The sequence below is a fragment of the Magnolia sinica genome, chromosome 12 (assembly GCF_029962835.1).
Source record: "Magnolia sinica isolate HGM2019 chromosome 12, MsV1, whole genome shotgun sequence".
Lineage (NCBI taxonomy): Eukaryota > Viridiplantae > Streptophyta > Magnoliopsida > Magnoliales > Magnoliaceae > Magnolia > Magnolia sinica.
In genome coordinates this window covers 41,286,318-41,305,345 of record NC_080584.1, presented here as the reverse complement: position 1 = coordinate 41,305,345, position 19,028 = coordinate 41,286,318, and the positions used below count along the sequence as shown (strand labels likewise).

General features: G+C 39.5%; 1 protein-coding gene across 1 annotated transcript; it reads right to left on the bottom strand.

Moving 5' to 3' along the window:
- Positions 1-11,061: 11,061 nt before the first annotated feature.
- Positions 11,062-11,441, bottom strand: LOC131221271 (large ribosomal subunit protein eL37x-like). The gene has a single exon (XM_058216472.1). It carries the CDS (start codon positions 11,406-11,408, stop codon positions 11,145-11,147), a length of 264 nt encoding a protein of 87 aa, XP_058072455.1. The 5' UTR covers positions 11,409-11,441; the 3' UTR covers positions 11,062-11,144.
- Positions 11,442-19,028: the final 7,587 nt, after the last annotated feature.

Below are 19,028 nucleotides of genomic sequence, written 5' to 3'. Positions count from 1 at the left end.
GTGATGGACATGTTTTCTCAACAATCCATGGCTACTCTTTGGATGTGTTTGTGGTGGACATATGGTGTTGAGGTGGGTATCTCTATGTAAAATGACATATTTTGGCATGTGTTTTTTCTTTCCTTCTTTCTTTTACGAATCAACCAATTGCAAAATATCAGAAAAAATAATATTGTTTTTTGTTTATTATCAGTCTTTTTGTTTTGCAAAATTGGTCTTCCTAATCTGATCTTATTTTCTATTATACAGTGATAGTCAAAACTGACTCTAGTTGGACAAAGGCATGACTTGACTATGAAATTTAAACTCAATAGTTGAACCATCCACTTTCGAAGGAAATTCAAATGTTGAAAGGATAAGTGCTCTGGCATGGCTTTATCTTTGACCGGACTACCAAAGAGTATAAAGACAATTAGGTATGAAATAATCTATTAACCATTCTTTTGAACTTTGCTTACTAATTACCATTCATTAGGCAATGAAGAGGCCAGATTGCCATGTGGGTTTCGAGTTCCTAACTAAATGGGTTGGGCTTGGGCTGATGGGCCTAGGCCAGATTTAGCCTAGGTCGGGCTGGCCCATGGTTCAACTGGCCCAACATGCTTCTGAGGTAGGTTTCAACCAAGCTGATTGAATAGTGGGTCAAGTGCAGTCGCCATTCGAGTAAATGGTTCAGGCCCTACCAAAAATCTGAAACAAAATAAAGAAAAGTATGGATAAACCCATTGTCTAGACCCAAACCCAACTTGATTTCTTAACCGGTCCAATTTATTGGACCTGAACTCGTTAAATTTAGGTTCGGGTACCCTTAGCTTTTGGTGCCCATTGACAACCCTACCAACCCTAATGCAACTCTTGTGATAAACGGGTTAGATATGGGTTAGGAGGCTAGTATCATTGCTTGCTTTTAATTTCGACCCAACCTAGACTGGACCCAAATTTTAACGGGTCGAGTCTAGGTCTAAAACTCTAACTGGATTTTTCAATGGGTTGAGTAAGGGGAGCCCCTTACCCAACCCAACCTAACCCAGTCTAACCCATTTACAACATATGTTGAACCCATGCCCAAATATCAAAAGGTCACAATCACCCATTCCAAAAATATTTTTGGGACTTACCCATCATTAGATCAATGGTCAGTCACACATAAGGGATTGGTGGGGCTTTGGTCCCAATAACCAGTACAAGTCTGGCTTGACCTTGAATCTTATCAATCACCCATCCATTATGTTTTGACTTAGCAACTCCAACTGACTCATTTGGTCCTGATTCTAGATGAAACTTGGATGAGTGACTTGAGTAAGTCATCAATCCCTGGTCCCCATCCCTCATCAATCAAAAGTAAAAAATCACATTTAGTAGTAAAAATGAACATATGTTACCATTATTCCCTTGGATGAAAGCATTGCCATGTTTATTTTTCAGCCATCCATTGACATATTCTTTAGTTTGATCATATGTCCATACCGACAAGCTAGAATACCTGCACAATGATAAAGGCACACCAAAAGGACCACTCTTGGCAAGTGATACCAAGAACATACATTGGTAATTTGGCAAGCTAGCATGTTTCTGATGTAGAGAACTACATCAACAGAGAAAAAAAAATCCCCTCATCATTATATTTTGACTTAGCAAATCCAACTGACTCATTTGGTCCTGATTTCAAATGAGACTTGGATGAGTCGCATGTTACTTGGGCAAGTCATCAATCATATTATTTTTTGGTACACTACCTGATGAATGAGCCGAATCTTTTACCTTGGTTGTTCAATAGGTATTACACTTTTTGAATGTCCACATGAGAAAAAAGGAAAAAAAAAAAAAAAACAGGGTTGTGTACTCCTGTGTGGGTGGATCCATTTTTGGACATGATTGGGTACCCACTGAGCATGCATCATACACATAGTAACACTAACTATCTCAGTCATGGAGCAATCCGTGGTTTTATTCCCTCTCTCTCTCTCTCTCTCTCTCTCTCTCTCTCTCTCTCTCTCTCTCTCTCTGTTAGGCTTGACATGACATGAAGACTCTTATGAGGGAGTAGAAACTCTCTCTCTCTCTCTCTCTCTCTCTCTCTCTCGTGTGTGTGTGTTAGGTTCCAAGCTTGACATGAAGACTGTTATGAGGGAGTTCTCTCTCTCTCTCTCTCTCACTCTCTATTAGGTTCCAAGCATAATCCACATGGTCTATCAAGCTCTACCTCAAATCATCTATCACGCTCTGTCCTAAAATCGGTGGTGGGATACATGACTAGCTCGACTTGGCTTTGAATTGTGCATAAATGTAACGCCCTGAAAATCAAGGGTCGAGCAGAAGCTCAACTCCTGAGTTCCAACCCATCACTTATGCAACATAGATGATGATGATTAAATGTTGTCTGTATTAGTGCATTAAACATGAGTGGGATTATACCAAAACAGCATATCATACTCCAGAGACTGTTAGTTTACGCAAGCGGAAGACTGTGATATGTATATAAAGCATATAAGTGACTGTATGTCCCCAGAGTATGAACGTCACCAGGTTAAACAGTTACATGTATAGTTCCACAATATACAAAATGGTGAAGTGTAATGTCCTCTATCCATATCCCTATAGCCTCGATACGCAACTCTAGGTCTACATAAACCTGCCAGAGAGTTGCATGTAGGAGAACTCTCCCTCGTCATCATAAAAGTCAGGCTCCGCTTCGTAAGCATCACCACCATCTGCAACTAAAACAGAGTCTAGTTGGTGTTTTAAAACGCCGTCCCAGAACGTGGGAGTGAGTGATCAACTCAGTGGAGCTATAAAGCAAAGGTTAATATGTTATCAATTCAGTCAAGCAGTAATGATAAAGCAATACATCAAGCATTCCTAAGTACTCTGGTTAATGCGAGGATGATATGTGTTTATGATGCATGCCCCCGCCTACACTCCCTCTACAACATCATCTCACGATCGCGGCATGCAACCCTTCCTCTGTGCTCAACTCCAACGCCAAAGGACATGCAAATGCGGTGCATGTATGTGATTAGCCAAGTTCTTAATTAGACTTATTCATATAGCAGGTTTGGGAATCTAAGGCACCTCCCTTATATCATTACCCAAACAATGATCCATCTAGGGTCGTCAATCCTAGTCAATCATATACGATAGGCAAGTTCAGGTCACTATGGGAGGCTCGTCACCATCCACGTAGGCCTGTTTATACTCGAGGTCACTACGGAAAGGCTCATCACCTTAGCGTAGTCCTAGTGTATACTCGAGGTTACTCCACCGAGGCCCTACCAACTGGCAGTCTATTTTTGAAAGCTCGTCACCAACCAGACTGGGGACCACAGCCAGGCTGCGTCGGGGTAGGCCGACAGCTCGAATACAGTGTCTCATACCACCGTATTTGGCTCACAAGTTTAGGTTACTCACTGGACACTACGGGGAGGCTCGTCGCCCCACCGTAGGCCGACAGCTTGACCACGGTGTCCCATACCACCATGCCCGGCTCATGAGTCTTAGCGGATCGTCATACCAAGGTTAAATAGGCTTTGCAGTAGTAAGTTGGTACCTTGATTCAAGCAGTAGTGTCCATACATGGTAAACACACAATAGGCCAATCGGGTTACTTAACTAGTTCGATTGGTACGAGCGTAACTGAATTAGTCGACATGGTAACACTATCGACAATCATTGTAAGACTCGGATTCATCGAACTTATCCAATGTGGTAAGACCAGTTCGACCACTCATTCCGGAATCATTATCGATTGCCTGGACTACTTAGTAGTCCCAATCACATTCAAATGCAGCATATGAAGACATGTGATAATCATATAAGCATTTAACAAACATTCCCAACACAAATCTCATTCGAGCATTTCATCAAACACATTGCACATATTGCCATATATTGCATTTCATCCATAGATTGCATAATCGGAATTTAGGTTACATGAAGGAAACTATGCATATAGATAAGGTGGTTGAGAATTCTATCTCAACACCCTTATTAAATACAGTTCATCAAATGATATCTCATTCAGACATTTTATCAACCACATAAAACTTGTCATTATACATATGCATTTTATACATAAACCACGTAGTTGAAATTAAGACTACATGGAGAAAATTATATATCTAGATAACGTAGTTGAGAATCCTATCTCAATGCCCTAAATAAATACAATTCATCAGATAATTTCTCATTCAAACATTTTATCGAACATTTAGTCTACACATTCCATCATATATGAAATAAATTAGTTATAACCTATATTATAGCAAATCCTTTCACAAAGGAGTTGCCACACATACGACAATCATGTATTCTCAACCAATACCCATGGCAGGCACAAATCATAATTCCATGTTCTTTCAGACATTTCAACAAACACATAGAATACATTATTTTTAACATAGTTTATATATATATATATATATATATATGCGTAATACAGGGAAATCATCACATCTAAGCGCATGTGACAGCAATCAAGTTAGTCATAAATCATTAACTGGCATCGAAAGCCTTGAAAATCATAACCTAAACATTTATAGTCTGCACCTTTCACCGGTAAACCCGTACCGAACTCAGTTCAAACACTACGTCTTTGTTCACGACACAACGGCAACCTATAGCATGAAATAGGTTAGCTATTTCACTAGTTACTCTATTTGAATCCCTAAAACATATTAGGGTTAGGATTCCTTACCTGAAAACGAAATTGAAATCGCCGGTGTAGCGACACAGAAGCAGTGGTTAAGCACATGGAGTGGTGGGATCAAATCCCAGGAACGATCTCCCACTTTCTCTCTCTTCTCCTCTCTCTTCTCTTCTCCTTCTTCTCTTCTCTCTCCTAGGGTTTGAAATTCGTATGGAATGAGAGAGGGGTGGGTTAAGGCCCTTATATAGGCCTAGAACTTATGGAAATGGCCCCATGGCCATGGTATACTTAGGTTATAGCAAAACGGTGGCCATTTCGGTCTAACGGAGCACATCTGGAGGCTCCTTTTCCGCATACGATCCGGGGAAAGTTCCCTGACATTGGATCTAGGTCAGGTTAAGTTTTTGGTCTGATTGGATTTACAAATCGACCGCGAAGGACCAGTTTCGCTTCAACAGTCACCGGTACTAGATCAGGGTCACAAGTACACTGACATGTGTTAGAAATTTTCCCTGATCCGAGGGTGTAATTGGGTCAGATTTTAACGGTCCGAATCCTTAGATTTGGCCTACAAGCGAATGACCCAATTTACTTAAGTTTTAGTTCATTTTCTAAATATATTCACGTTTCTCACACACTTTGCTCCGGGCTCAAGTTGTGCACTCCTGGATACTATTAAGACTTGATTTCCATGATGGTTGTCAAGCCCAGTAAGACGGTCATAACCATATAGTTTCGCGGTAATCGGACTTTCGACGCGCGGTCTAAGTCCGATACGGAGTTTCAATGCGCCTCCGAGAGCAACTGGGTTTTGAGATTGATCCTAGGTTTCTAGGTAATGTAGCATTAGCGATCCTACTAGTTTTGGGCTTTGTAGTTCATATTGAAAGCAGTTCAATTTAATTCCATTTATTATTTAGTTTAGCACTTAATAATTTTTGTCTAATTTCTAAAGGATTTGGTCCTTAGTGATTTCTGCCTAAGGTGGTACTCGGCTCTTTGTACAGATTTTTTCGGGATGTTACAATAGACCTATTAGCTGGGCCTGAAGCTTCTTTTAGCCAGGCTTTGCTTTGCCCATGGGTAGGGTAGAGATTCATAACGACGCCGATTGCGTCGGGATGGAAGAAAGCACAACATTTTCCACGGCACGGATCTTATGTGAGCCCCATAATGTATGTGTTAGATTCACACCGCCCATGCATGTGTCTGGATCATTTTATTGCATGACACAAAAAATGAGACAAATTTGTAGGTCAAGTGGACCACACCCCTTTAAAAACTTCTTGGGACCACAAAAAGGCTCAGATCAATTGTTTTCTTTGGTGTGGCCCACCTGAATCTCAAGTCAGCTTGAGGGGCCTAGGTAGGATGATGTGTATCTAACACATACATCATGGGGCTCACTTAATGACTGGTTTCGATGATGTATACAGTATATAGTACAATGGGTCTCTTATAGAACAAGGACAAGCTAAATGACAACCATGCAAGGTAATCTAATTGTTTTCTTTAGCGTGGCCCACCTGAATCACAAGTTAGCCTCATTTTTTGGCCCTGGGCTTAAACTAGGATTAGGCATCTAATGATGGGAGTGGATTTTGAATGCACATCATGGTGGACCCTACCAAAATTCAAGTCTCCAACCAAAAAGATCATTTTAAAAAAAGGGAATTGTAGGCACAAGTCTTGATTTTGATGGGTCCCACCATGATTTTATGTAAGATCCACTCGGACCATTAGATATTTAGTCCCATATTAAAAACTCACAACAATAGGATGGTCGAAGCCTTGAATCACCGGGATTTTTGGCAGAGTTGATCCCCACCATGGCCCACTAGATCAACAGTCTTGATCAACCCATGTTTGCCACTTGCACCATGCAATCCCTGTGCATCGCACCGCATATAAGCATTCTTCAAGGAAAATACTACTGAACTCGGATCATGTGTTGCGTGTGTACAACCAAATTGGTTTAAAAAATGGGTGGTTGCAGGCACGACACATGCATGCCTCTATTGTGCATGTGCGGGCACATGCATGCCTATGACGGAATGTGGTTGTGCATACCTCTCTTGTGCATGTTAGAAGTGTTCCATAGCAAAGGAGAAGAGATCACCATTTTCTTCCCCACACTATTAAAAACAAAGTTGAGCAGACTCTATGACTCTAAAGGAACACTGCAATCCAAGGATAAAAATTAAGCAGAATCTATGACTCTAAAGGAAGACTGGTAATACTGTTAAAAACAAAGTTGATAAGGGAATAAAACCAAACTGCATTGTATCCGTAGAATATTACTGAAAGGCCAATTTCATTGTGCTGGAAACAGCCACATTGGTTGTAAAAATCAAAACAACTTATTAGAGAAGATCTGAAAACAAAATCATGCACTCACCAGTAAACATATTAAGCTCTTTTGTGTCATGCCTGCAATTCAAGATGAAAATATCCTTCACATTCTCAAGTTCACAGTACTCAAGAAGAATTGTAAAAAGAAAAACCATCCTATCCACGTCTATTTGCCAGAGAACATCTTCACTGTCACTGTGCATTATGGACAAAATAAACTACTCACCAGGGCAGGACATCCATATCAAAGTTGCATAAAGATCAGCTACACATGTTAATCTTAAAAGTTTCATAACCAGAAAAGCATGTATTGATTGATCTACAAACAAGCATACTGACCATAAAACTGAAAATAAAATCAGTTTACCCAAAATAGAATATACATTAGTTGCCATTATTGTGTCAGTTTATGTTAGAGACTCAGTTTACATCAAACAGAATCAGCATAATAGATCATCACAATCCATACATTTGAAAGCTTAACTAGGTAAATAAATTTCAGTGTGTCTATCTTTTGAATCTATCTTTTGATTTTGAAAAGGCAAACTATTTATTGAGTATTTGGTTAATTATAATTATGTATCAGCCATCTAATCCTTACCGAAAGAAAATATAATTATGTATCACCATGTCTATTTTTCAGCCGTCCATTAACATATTCTTTAGTTGCTCATATATCCATACCGACAAGCTAGAATACTTGCACAATGATAAAGGCACACCAAAAGCACAACTCTTTGCAAGTGATACCAAGAACATACATTGGTAATTTGGCAAGCTAACATGTTTCTGATGTAGTGAACTGCATCAACAGCGGAAAAAAAATCTCCTCATCATTTTGACTTAGCAACTCCAACTGACTCATTTGGTCTTAATTCCAGACGAGACTTGGATGAGTTGCATGCAACTTGGGCAAGTCATCAATCATATTATTTTTTGGTACACTACCTGATGAGTGAGCTGAATTTTTTTACCTTGGTTGTTCAATAGGGTATTACACTTTTTGAGCGTCCACATAAGAAAAAAACAGGGTTGTACACTCCTATGTGGGTAGATCCAGGGTTGTGCACTCCTATGTGGGTAGATCCATTTTTGGACATGACCCCATAGGAAATTTCTTGAGAATGGAAACAACAAGGCTTGGATGCTATTTTAGAAGTATGCAAAAATCTGTACTTGAAGATGGTAGTGGAAATTGTTTGTGTTTAGTACCATTTGCATACGAACGTGATGTGTTAGTGGAACACAAAGCAAGGGAGAAAATGGATTGTATGACACAACACTATAAGGTTTGCAACTTGTTCTCTAGATATTCCATTGAATTCTGCTAAGTCCACACATGTATACAACCCTGCCTATCACACCAGCACACATTAATGTAGCACGCATGTGCATATCTAAGCACTTGTTCCTTTATTTATAGTTTTTGCATTAAACCCCATCTAGCTTCCCATTACAGGAGCTTCCTGCAAAGGCTTTCGAAAGAAATCCGTTTGCAAGGCGGATTTCCTAACACGGCACCTCCGTGGGTACCATGTTGATGTAACAAAGTTCTGTGGGCCCCACCATAATGTTTTGTGTTAGATCCATACCATTCATATTTTTTTGGGTCATGAGCCCAAAAATGTGGTAGACCCAAAGTTAAAGTAGACTGCACCACAGAAATCATTGGAGATTGATCGCATACAATTGAAAACTTCTTAGGGGCAATGAAAGTTATGGATCAAGCTGATATTTGTGTTTTCCCTTCATCTAGGTCCGTGTGACCGTATGAACAGGTTGGATGGCAAGAAAACATCATGATGGGCCCTAGGAAGGTATCGTCCCCACAGCTTTATGTGGTGTGGAAACTGTAGTCTACTTAAGCTTAGGGTTTGCCTCCTTTTTGGCTAATGCTTTGAAATGATGTGGCAAAATGGATGGACATGGTGGATATAACACAAACATCATGATGGGCCCAAAGAACTTTGCCATGTCCACACAACAACTACGGATATAACACAAACATCATGATGGGCCCAAAGAACTTTGCCATGTCCACACAACAACTACGCAATTACCCCTAAAAGCTTTCATAGAAAGTTACTTCGAAGAGGGCAGAGTAGTCATTTAGAAAAAAATGTGTAACTTAAAATCACTTACCTCTTTCGGCACATTCACCACCCTTGAATTAATTCCGTGATTAATTTCCATTAAGGACTTTTATTAATTGTGTTAAACAAACACCCAAAATAGCATCTTAAGTGGCTGAAATATGATTTTAAGAGTTCGGTGACATATTAAGTGGTAAACAAACAACCCCTCTAAGCCTTACATTTTGGGTTCAACTAGATGAATCATGTTCTATTTAGGTTAGCCATAAGAATCCTATTCCACAGATAATGTAGCAATTTTGGTACACATGTCTAAGAAAAAGAAATGTCTAATGAGATCATGATAAACATACCAAACCTGGCTAGTTGGATAGTTTGCCAAGCAAAAGGTTTGGGAGTGCAGTCTGTAGGGTAAGAAAAGCACAAGTTACAACATGATTAGCATACCTTTTAGAAAGGAGCACCAATGAAGTGAAATGCATGCTGGAGTAGGAATAATTGCAAGCTGTGTAACTTGAAATGAGTGCACCCAGCCTCAAACAACTTATTCACATTAATAAAAGCATAAGGTGTAGAAAAACTATTGAAAAGAACAAAAATATGTTAGAGGTATATAACTAGTACGTATAAAATGTAAAAACAAAGGCGTTTTTAAATGGGTCCAAGGATGAAACCTGGTAATCACGGATACCACCAGAAATGGAGATGACAACAAAAAGAGAGAGTGTAGGATCTGACATCCTGCCTCTATGAGTTCTCTGGACCTCATAACCCTTTTCCCATTCTCTATTGACTTGTGAAAAGAAATGACCCAAAGATGGCCACAATGCCAGAGGAGGTAACCTGTATAAGTTGTTCAATTTTGTTAGGCATGTAGTGACTGGAATAAGAAGAAGAAAGATTTATAACTACAATGAAGAGAGTAAAGAAGCTAACATGGTGTCAACTTGAAAGAGTGAGAACAATCTCAACTGCTGACTTCCTTAAATGTGGGTGGACAACTGCAGCTCTGGCAACAAAACCACCCATAGAATAGCCGACCAAAGTTGCACTTCAGGCAAGTTTCCAACACTTAGCACCTTCCATGGATCGAGCATCACATGACTCTTGATATTGATCCAAAATCTTCAGACATACAAGCAGGATCAGACAACATACTTACAGTATGCATCAGAAGTGCAGAGAAAGAGAACAAAATACATGAATAGATTAGTGGAAGAAAATCTGCAACATGTACACGAGTAGATATTGATGTGGAGTGCATGCCTCCAATAACATAAGAGTCTAATACTTATACGCAAAATTGTTCTCCAATAACATAAGATATTGATAGGAAAGTAAATTTCTTGTCCATGTTTAATAATATTTATGATGCCATTACATTCATCATGCAGCGTATTCATATGATAATCTGAACTGTTCTTACATCGTGGACAATCATGAACTGGTCATGGGCCCAGATTTTAGGTGATTGGACAATCCTAAGTATTAAAAATGATCTGCATATCATCATATACCTCACATATGGTGTAAACAAGGAGAAATTTTCCATCCACCCAAGTGTGGACTAGATCTCCTTCCTGTTATAGGTGCATGTTCGTGATATAGTAGTGGCAGTGTCTGACAGTTTCCTAGATTCACAGTAGAGCCTGCATATATCATAACAGTCCAAGTTAGCCAGGATACCCCCAGCCAGTGCAAATACTACAAGAGCTGTGCTAAGAAGGAAGACTTCTCTCTAAGAAAATTCAGTCCCTTGCTTACAAATACAAATGGATAGTTGACATGATAGAGCCTCTGGAAGTAGATATTGCAGAGTAGATAAATTTATGTAGAAAGATGAATCTAAATAAGCTACAAGAAGTTCATGACATATTGGAATAAGAAACAGTTTGGATAAAGAAGTTGAAGAAAAAGATTCCTTTTTATTTTTTATTTTTTATTTTTTGAGTAAAACTCATCAAACAAAGATCCAAAACTGAGTTTCTAGAATTCATGGAAATTAAATAAAAACAGAGTGCCAAGATTACACCCGAAACACCTGTTTTAATGCATTAAAACGAAGCAGCTTGGGCACCTTCTCTGAAATTGCTCTTGAATCTGCGAGGCAAGTGACGGAGATACCTCATCCTTCCAGTTCCAGTAGTCTTACGCCGGATTGCCTTCACGCTCCAGTTATATTTGCGGATCCTGGCAGTAAGATAGCCGCAAGCGGCGCATCTGCTCTTCTGCAGATGGAAGCTACGGCAGCCGCAGCGCACGCAGAGGGTGTGGGTCTTGTTCCTCCTCTTTCCGAAGCTTCCCGTTCCTTCGCCCATTTTCACAGCTGGGGAAACCGTAGCCTTTTCGAGGATTCCTTTTTAATTAAATCATATGATCATGATGCTACCTTAGGGTGCAATTCGGGCGGATTGAGTTGGGTTGAAGTTAACCTGGGCCCATTCATACTTGAAAGGATCCAATCCACACCCCGACCTGACAAGAATTCTAACCCAAGGTGCCCAACCTGAACCCAACTCAATTTGGCCCAAATGAATGCGAAATTTAACCCTTCTAATGGGTTGGCCTCACCATAAGGATCAACTAGTGCAAAATATTAAACCAGAAGGGCTACGACATAGAACAATGGATTAAAACTCATAACAATTAGATGGTCGAAGCCTTGAATCACTGAGATTTTTGGCAGAGTTGATCCACACCATGGCCCACTAGATCAACAGTCTTGATCAGCCCATGTTTGCCACTTGCACCATGTAGTCCCTGTGCATCGCACCACATACAAGCATTTTTCAAGGAAAATATGACTGAACTCGGATCATGTGTTGCGTGTACACAACCAAATTGGTTTAAAAAAATGGGTGGTTGTAGGCACGGCACATGCATGCCTCTTTGTGCATGTGCGGGCATGTGCATGCCTGTGACGGAATGTGGTTGTGCATACCTCTCTTATGCATGTTAGGAAGTGCTCCAAAGCAAAGGAGAAAAGATCACCATTTTCTTCCCCACACTGTTTGTTAAAAACAAAGTTGAGCAGAATCTATGACTCTATAGGACGACTGGAATACAAGAATAAAAATTACGCAAAATCTATGACTTTAAAGGAACACTGGAAATACTGTTAAAAACAAAGTTGATAAGGGAATAAAACCAAACTACATTGTATCCATAGAATATTACTAAAAGGCCGATTTCATTGTGCTGGAAACAGCCACATTGGTTGTAAAAATCGAAACAACTTATTAGAAAAGATCTGAAAATAAAATCATGCACTCACCGGTAAACATATTAAGCTCTTTTTGTGTCATGCTTGCAATTCAAGATGAAAATATCGTTCACATTCTCAAGTTCAAAGTACTCGAGAAGAATTGTAAAAAGAAAAACTAACCTAAAGAAAATATGATAATTCATTTTTAACTTGCACCAAACAGGCCTTGGACTTTCCCTAAACAAAATTTTTAGGGATTGCAATAACAAAATAGCCTTTACCTATTTTATCTAAATAGGTGGAGTCAAGCATTATGAGGCATACCATATGTCATTCAACCCATCCACCATGTCCATCACCATGTTGATTAGATGCCAAAAAAAAAAAAACCAAGTGTTTTTTAATGAGTGACTTCTTAATCCAACTAGTGTCCTTATCCAAGCCTAACTTCATCTTCAGGTAAGAGTCTGAGTGTTCTTATTTGTCTTGATCCTAATTAAAGATCGATAGTTATTACTTTGATTCCACGGCTAATCAACCCTTGTGTAAAGTGGTGTGTGATTTTGCCTATTGAAGATAGTCCAATAAAAAGTAAGTTGTGTGCACATTCATGGGACCTTACCCCATCATCTAGGACAAACCAAAACCTGAAAATGATCATGGGAAGGAGTGAAGTGATTAGAGGCAAGGCAGGATTTCTAATTCGAATGGGGGATGTAGACTGACTTTTTGGTCGAGAGAACATATTATAGGCAATAAGAGCCGGTCAACCAACACCAGATGTTAAGCCACTTCGGGGGGTCGGGCAGGCTTGGCCCCTAATAAATCCACTTTGAAGAAAAAAAGAGTTCTATATATTGAAGTTTGGGCGAAAGGCTTTGACTGGAAAAGCCATGTTGTTCATGTAATTGTGCTGGTCTAGTAGTAGCTCCCATGCTTCAGGAGTCACCACTGCAAAATACGACGACCTAATCAAGAGAGCTATAAGCCAGGGCCACCCGAATTTCGCTATAATGCGCCCTACTAGATTAGGGCTCCATTTTTTAGCAGATATGACGTCTCCTTATTAGTGACAGCGTGCATCGGAAGTCACTGATAGGAAAGGAGAGAAAAACAGAGCAATGCCAACAATGGAGTCAATCCGTTATTCATTGACAGACGAAGCTCTCGTTCAGTCGTTAAGCATCACTAGCGTACCCATATAAGGGTTGGATGAATATTGAAAGGAATGGTTGGGCATAGGCTTAATAGTGAACATAGAATTGAGGGTTTCAGGAGTCTCCAGATGCGAGGATTAGAAAAAATAAATAAATAAATAAATAAAAATAAATAACTTCCCCTATTACACCATGTGCATCGGGTTATCCACGGGAAGGGGAATCAAACTTATGTCTGTGGGGAGCAAACCCACAACCAAAGTCATTCACCCAAACTCATGACAGGTAATCTACAGGAAGGGGAATCGAACTCGTGTCTATGGGGAGGAAACCCACGACCAAATCCATTCTCCCGAACTCGTGTCTGTGGGGAGCAAACCCACGACCAAAGACGTTCTCCCAAACTCATGACTGGTAACCCACGGAGAGGGGAAATGAACTCGTGTCTGTGGGGAGCAAACCCAAGACCAGAGCCATTCGCCGAAACTCGTGACGGGTTTTGGGAAAGTTTTTTAAAATCTTTTTTTAAAGACAGGGTGTCCTCGACCATTCCCTGCAAATGCACACAATCACTCACCAACCACGAGCATCTAAAAAACCACAGGGAGGAAATTGAACTCAATCCTTAAGCATCATGAGCATACACCTATAGGGGCGGGATCAAGGTTGAAAGGAATGGACAGGCATAGGCTTAATATTGAACACTGAAATTAAAAGTTTAAATTTCAGGAATATCCAAATGTGAGGATTAAAAACAAAAACTTTCCCTAATACACAGCGTGTAGAACAGGGCAACGAGTCGAGTCGGACTAAGTAAGGGTTGAAGGGCTGACCTGACTCAACCTGATTTTGAAATAGACCTAACCTGAACTTGACCCAACTTGGTACCAAGTGCAGCATGCTTGACTCGATTTGAGTCCGGGTCTGGCCTGGACTAACCAGACTAAGTCCGACTTGGTCACAAGTACGAAGTCGGGTCGAGTCAATACCAAGTCAGGTCAGGTGGGGCGGGTCTCCAGATGTGAGGATTATATAAATTATAAAAATAAATAAATAAATAAAAATAAAAAACTTCCCTATTTACACCACGTGCATCGAATAATCTATGGGGAGGGGAATCGAACTCGTGTCTGTGGGGAGCAAACCCACGACCAAAGTCGTTCGCCCAAACTCATAATAGGTAATCCACAGGGAGGGGAATCAAACTTATGTTTATGGGGAACAAACCCACAACTAAAGTCGTTCGCACCAACTCGTGATAGGTAATCCACGGGGAAGGGAATCACACTCGCCTCTATGGGGAGCAAACCCATGACCAAAGCCATTTGCCCAAACTCGTAACGGGTTTTGGGAAGGATTTTTTTTATAAAGACAGGCTGTCCCCGTCCATTTAGGCGAGACCATTCCATGCAGATGCACGCATTCACCCGCCAACCACGTGCATCAAAAATTCCACGGAGAGGGAATCGAACTTAGTCATTAAGCATCATGAGCATATGCCTATTGAATGTTAAAATTTAAGGAATATCCAAATGTGAGGATTAAAAATAAAAACTTTTCCTAATACACAACGTGTAGAACATGGCAACGAGTCGAGTCGGACCAAGTTAAGGTTGAACCGTCTCGACCCGGTTTTGAAATAGTCCTGACCCAAACTCAACCCAACTTGGTACCAAGTCCAGCATGTCTGACCCAATCTAAGTTCGAGTCTGGCCTGGACTAACCCAAACTGAGTTCGACTCGGTTGCAAGTACCGAGTTGGGTCGAGTTAGCACCGAGTCGGGTTGGGTGTGGCGGGTTTACAGATGCGAGGATTAAATTTTTTTTAAAAATCCCCAGTTACACCACGTGCATCGAGTAATCCACGGGGAGGGGAATCGAACTCGTGTCTGTGGGGAGCAAACCCACAACCAAAGTCGTTCACCCAAACTCATAACAGGTAATCCATGTAGAGGGGAATAAAACTCGTGTCCGTGGGGAGAAAACCCACGACCAAAGTCGTTCGCCCCAACTCCTGATAGGTAATCCACGGGGAGGGGAATCACACTCGCATCTATGGGAAGCAAACCCATGACCAAATCCATTCGCCTAAACTCGTGATGAGTTTTGGGAAATGAAACCTCACATATTTCTAAAATCCAAGTAAAATGAGAAAAAGGATTGGGGTAGGCTCATCCTTGAGCATGTATTTGACTATCCTTCTATTGGAGGTGAATGATATTTAGCATATAGTGAAGTTGTGTATTGTGTGCTTAGGGTGTAATTAGTTATATGTGTAAACTGTCAAACCCTATTAAGATCAAGAGTATCCCAAAATAGGAAAGACCCTTAACATGAAGATTAGTTTGCCTCGAACAAAAATATCATTCATAAGTGGTACCCTTAGCATGAAGATTAGTTTGCCTCGAACAAAAATATCTTTCATAAGTGGTATTTTCAAATAATCTATTTTTTTAGAGATCAAGAAGTTAATCTGTATATGGAGTTTCATTAATTGATAAAAGATCGTTCCAACAAAAAATTTGGGGCATTTACTTTTCACATACTAGGAGATCTTGCTCAAAAAACATCTTTAGTTTAGATTCTTCATACTTTTTTACTTTTTTACATTTCTTCTTTTTTATGTCCTTCCAACTTGTTTTTCATTTTGTATTTTTTGTCTAAGTAAAGCTTAAAACCACCAACAATAGAATTTAGCTATGGCTCATTTCAAATTGCCTTCTCTTTTTTTTTCTCTTTTTAAGAGAGCTTCATTAAAAGCCCACAAAATGAGCAAAAGAAAACAACCCACCTATACAATTGAAAAACATATGAGAGATTAGCGGGATTAACTGGCTTTACATAAGAAGCCCAACCTAAAAAAAATACGGTAAATTTCCCTAACGACCACATCCTATTCTGAAAACATCTTCTATGAAAAATCAATCTTCACAAAGCTTTCCCCACTTTTCCCACCCCTCCTGAATACCAAGAGCACAGAAGGTCCACAATATAATTCAGCTTTGCCTAATCTTTTTATGGAGAGCATTGAAAAAGTAGTCCCACATCTTTCAAGCTAACATGGAATGGAGGAAGAGGTGATTAATTGACTCTGCATCTCCCATACACATTATACATATGTTAGGAAGGATAAAGGATCTTCTTTGCAAATTATTGATTGTCAATACCCTCTTTCTTCCCACAAGTCAACCAAACCTCATCGCCCATGGTGGAGCTCTGTATGGCCATATGAATAAGAATAGATGTGGTAAATGATCATCTTCCCCATAGTTTCTTTCCCATTAACAATTAAAGGGCATTATCATTGTACATATTGTATCACCTATTGGAATGTTTGGTAGACCACGTCGATATATTCATGTATATCTTCATACATCTCGTTTATTGAAATTAACCTCCATTTAAAAACATCCACCACAATGAACAATTGAAAGGCACTATCATTGTACATCATGTATCACCGAAAATGACCTTAATGATATTTAGAACATAGATCCCTAAAAGCAACCCCCATCATATGAAGCATTAGGTCACTAAGTATAAGCCCAATCATATTAATGGTTCAAATCAATTGAAATGGCCCAAGCATGTCAAAGGTCTGCATCACCGGAAACCAGCAAATCATATGAAGGGTTTGGATCAACCGTGGTAGGGTTTATTAACAATTTGGATCATTGAATATAGGCTAGCTAGATGAACAATTAGTCAAGAAAAGTAACAATGCTCCACACTTAACTATTAAAGATCGAAATATTATATGTCATGATTGCTTCACTAACAATTTTTGTCCTTACCACATCTAATGAGGGCTATTAATAATCAACGGAATTGATTGGTGAACACAGGCCTCAACATATATTGGTTCAGATCATTAAAATGGCCTCAATCAAATGAAGGGTTTAGATCACAAAAAAATGCCTCAATCTTATAAAGGGTTGCGATCATCAAATGAGCCGAACCATATGAAGATCCACTGAAATGACCCAAGCACGTCAAAGGTTTCGATCCATTGAAATGGCGCAGGCATGTCAAAGGTTTGGATCACTAGAAATGGGCCAAACCATATGAATAGTTTTGATCATTGTAAAATGAAACCATATCATTTGAATCGTTTCTATAATAGAAGAGGTCCTAAAAAATTAATGGTTTGGATAACTATGAACCAACCTCAATAATATGAATAAGATGGATCAACTAGACATATTAGCATGTGTCATGGAAGGCAACTTCAATCATATAATGGGTTTGCATCACTAAAAGCAGCACAAATCATATGATGTATTTGGATCATTGAATGAACCGAATCATATGAGCAGCTTGGATCCGCTAAAATGGCCAAAGCAGGTCAAAGGTTTCGATCCATTGAAATGGCCCAAGTGTGTAAAAGGTTTGGATCACTAGAAATGGGCCAAACCATATGAACAGTTTAGATCATTTGTACAACTACAAAGGGTCCTACAAATTTTACAGCATGGATCATCTTAGCATATCCATTGCCATGTATCATGAAAACCAACTTTAATCATATGGTGAGTTTGGATTATGAAATGAAGTTTCAATCATATGAATTTGGATCACCGAATGAGCCGAATCATATGAACAATTTGGATCCACTTAATGGCCCAAGCATGTCAATGTTTTTTATTCATCGAAATGGCCCATGTCATAAGTTTGGATCACTAGAAATGGGCCAAATCATATGAATTTGGATCGTTGTAAAAAGAAACATGACCGTTTGAATTATGTGTAGAGCGGAAGAGGGCCCTACTAAATTAACGATGGGGATCACTGAGAACCAACTTCAAATATTATAACTAGATGGATCAACTTAACATATCCATTGGGATGGGTCATGGAAAGAAGCTTCAATCATATGATGAGTTTAGATCACTAGCAGTAGCACTAATCATTTGTGCATTTGGATAGCTGAATGGGCCAAATCATATAAGAAGTTCAAATCCGTTGAAATGGCCTAAGCACGTAAAAGGTTTTGATCCATTGAAATGACCCAAGCATGTCAAAGGTTTGGATCACTAGAAATGGGCCAAATCATATGAACCGTTCAGATCATTTGTAAACCTAAAGAGGGTCCCAAAAAATTTAGCGCAAGGATCAACTTAACATATCAATTACCATGTACCATGAAAAGAAGCTTTAATCATACGATGAGTTTGGATCGCCGAATGAGCTGAATCCTATGGATAATTTAGATCCATTGAATGGCTCAAGCATATCAATATTTTTTATCCATCGTAATGGTCCATGTAAAAGGTTTCAATCAACTATAAATGGGCCAAATCATATGAATTCGGATCATTGTAAAAAGAAACATGATTCTTTGAACTGTGTATAGAACTGAAGAGGGTCTTACCAAATTAACGATGTGGATCACCGAGAACCAAACTCAAATATTATGAATAGATGGACCAAGTTAACATATCCATTGGAATGGGTCATGGAAAGGGGCTTCAATCATATGACGATTTTAGATCACTAACAGCAGCACGAATCATATAAGAATTTCAAATCCTTTGAAATGGCCCAAGCACATTAAAGGTTTGGATCACTAGAAATGG

What these genes read in the sequence shown, in the direction of transcription:
- LOC131221271 (XM_058216472.1), bottom strand. Translation starts at nt 11,408, where the DNA reads ATGGGCGAAGGAACGGGAAGCTTCGGAAAGAGGAGGAACAAGACCCAC.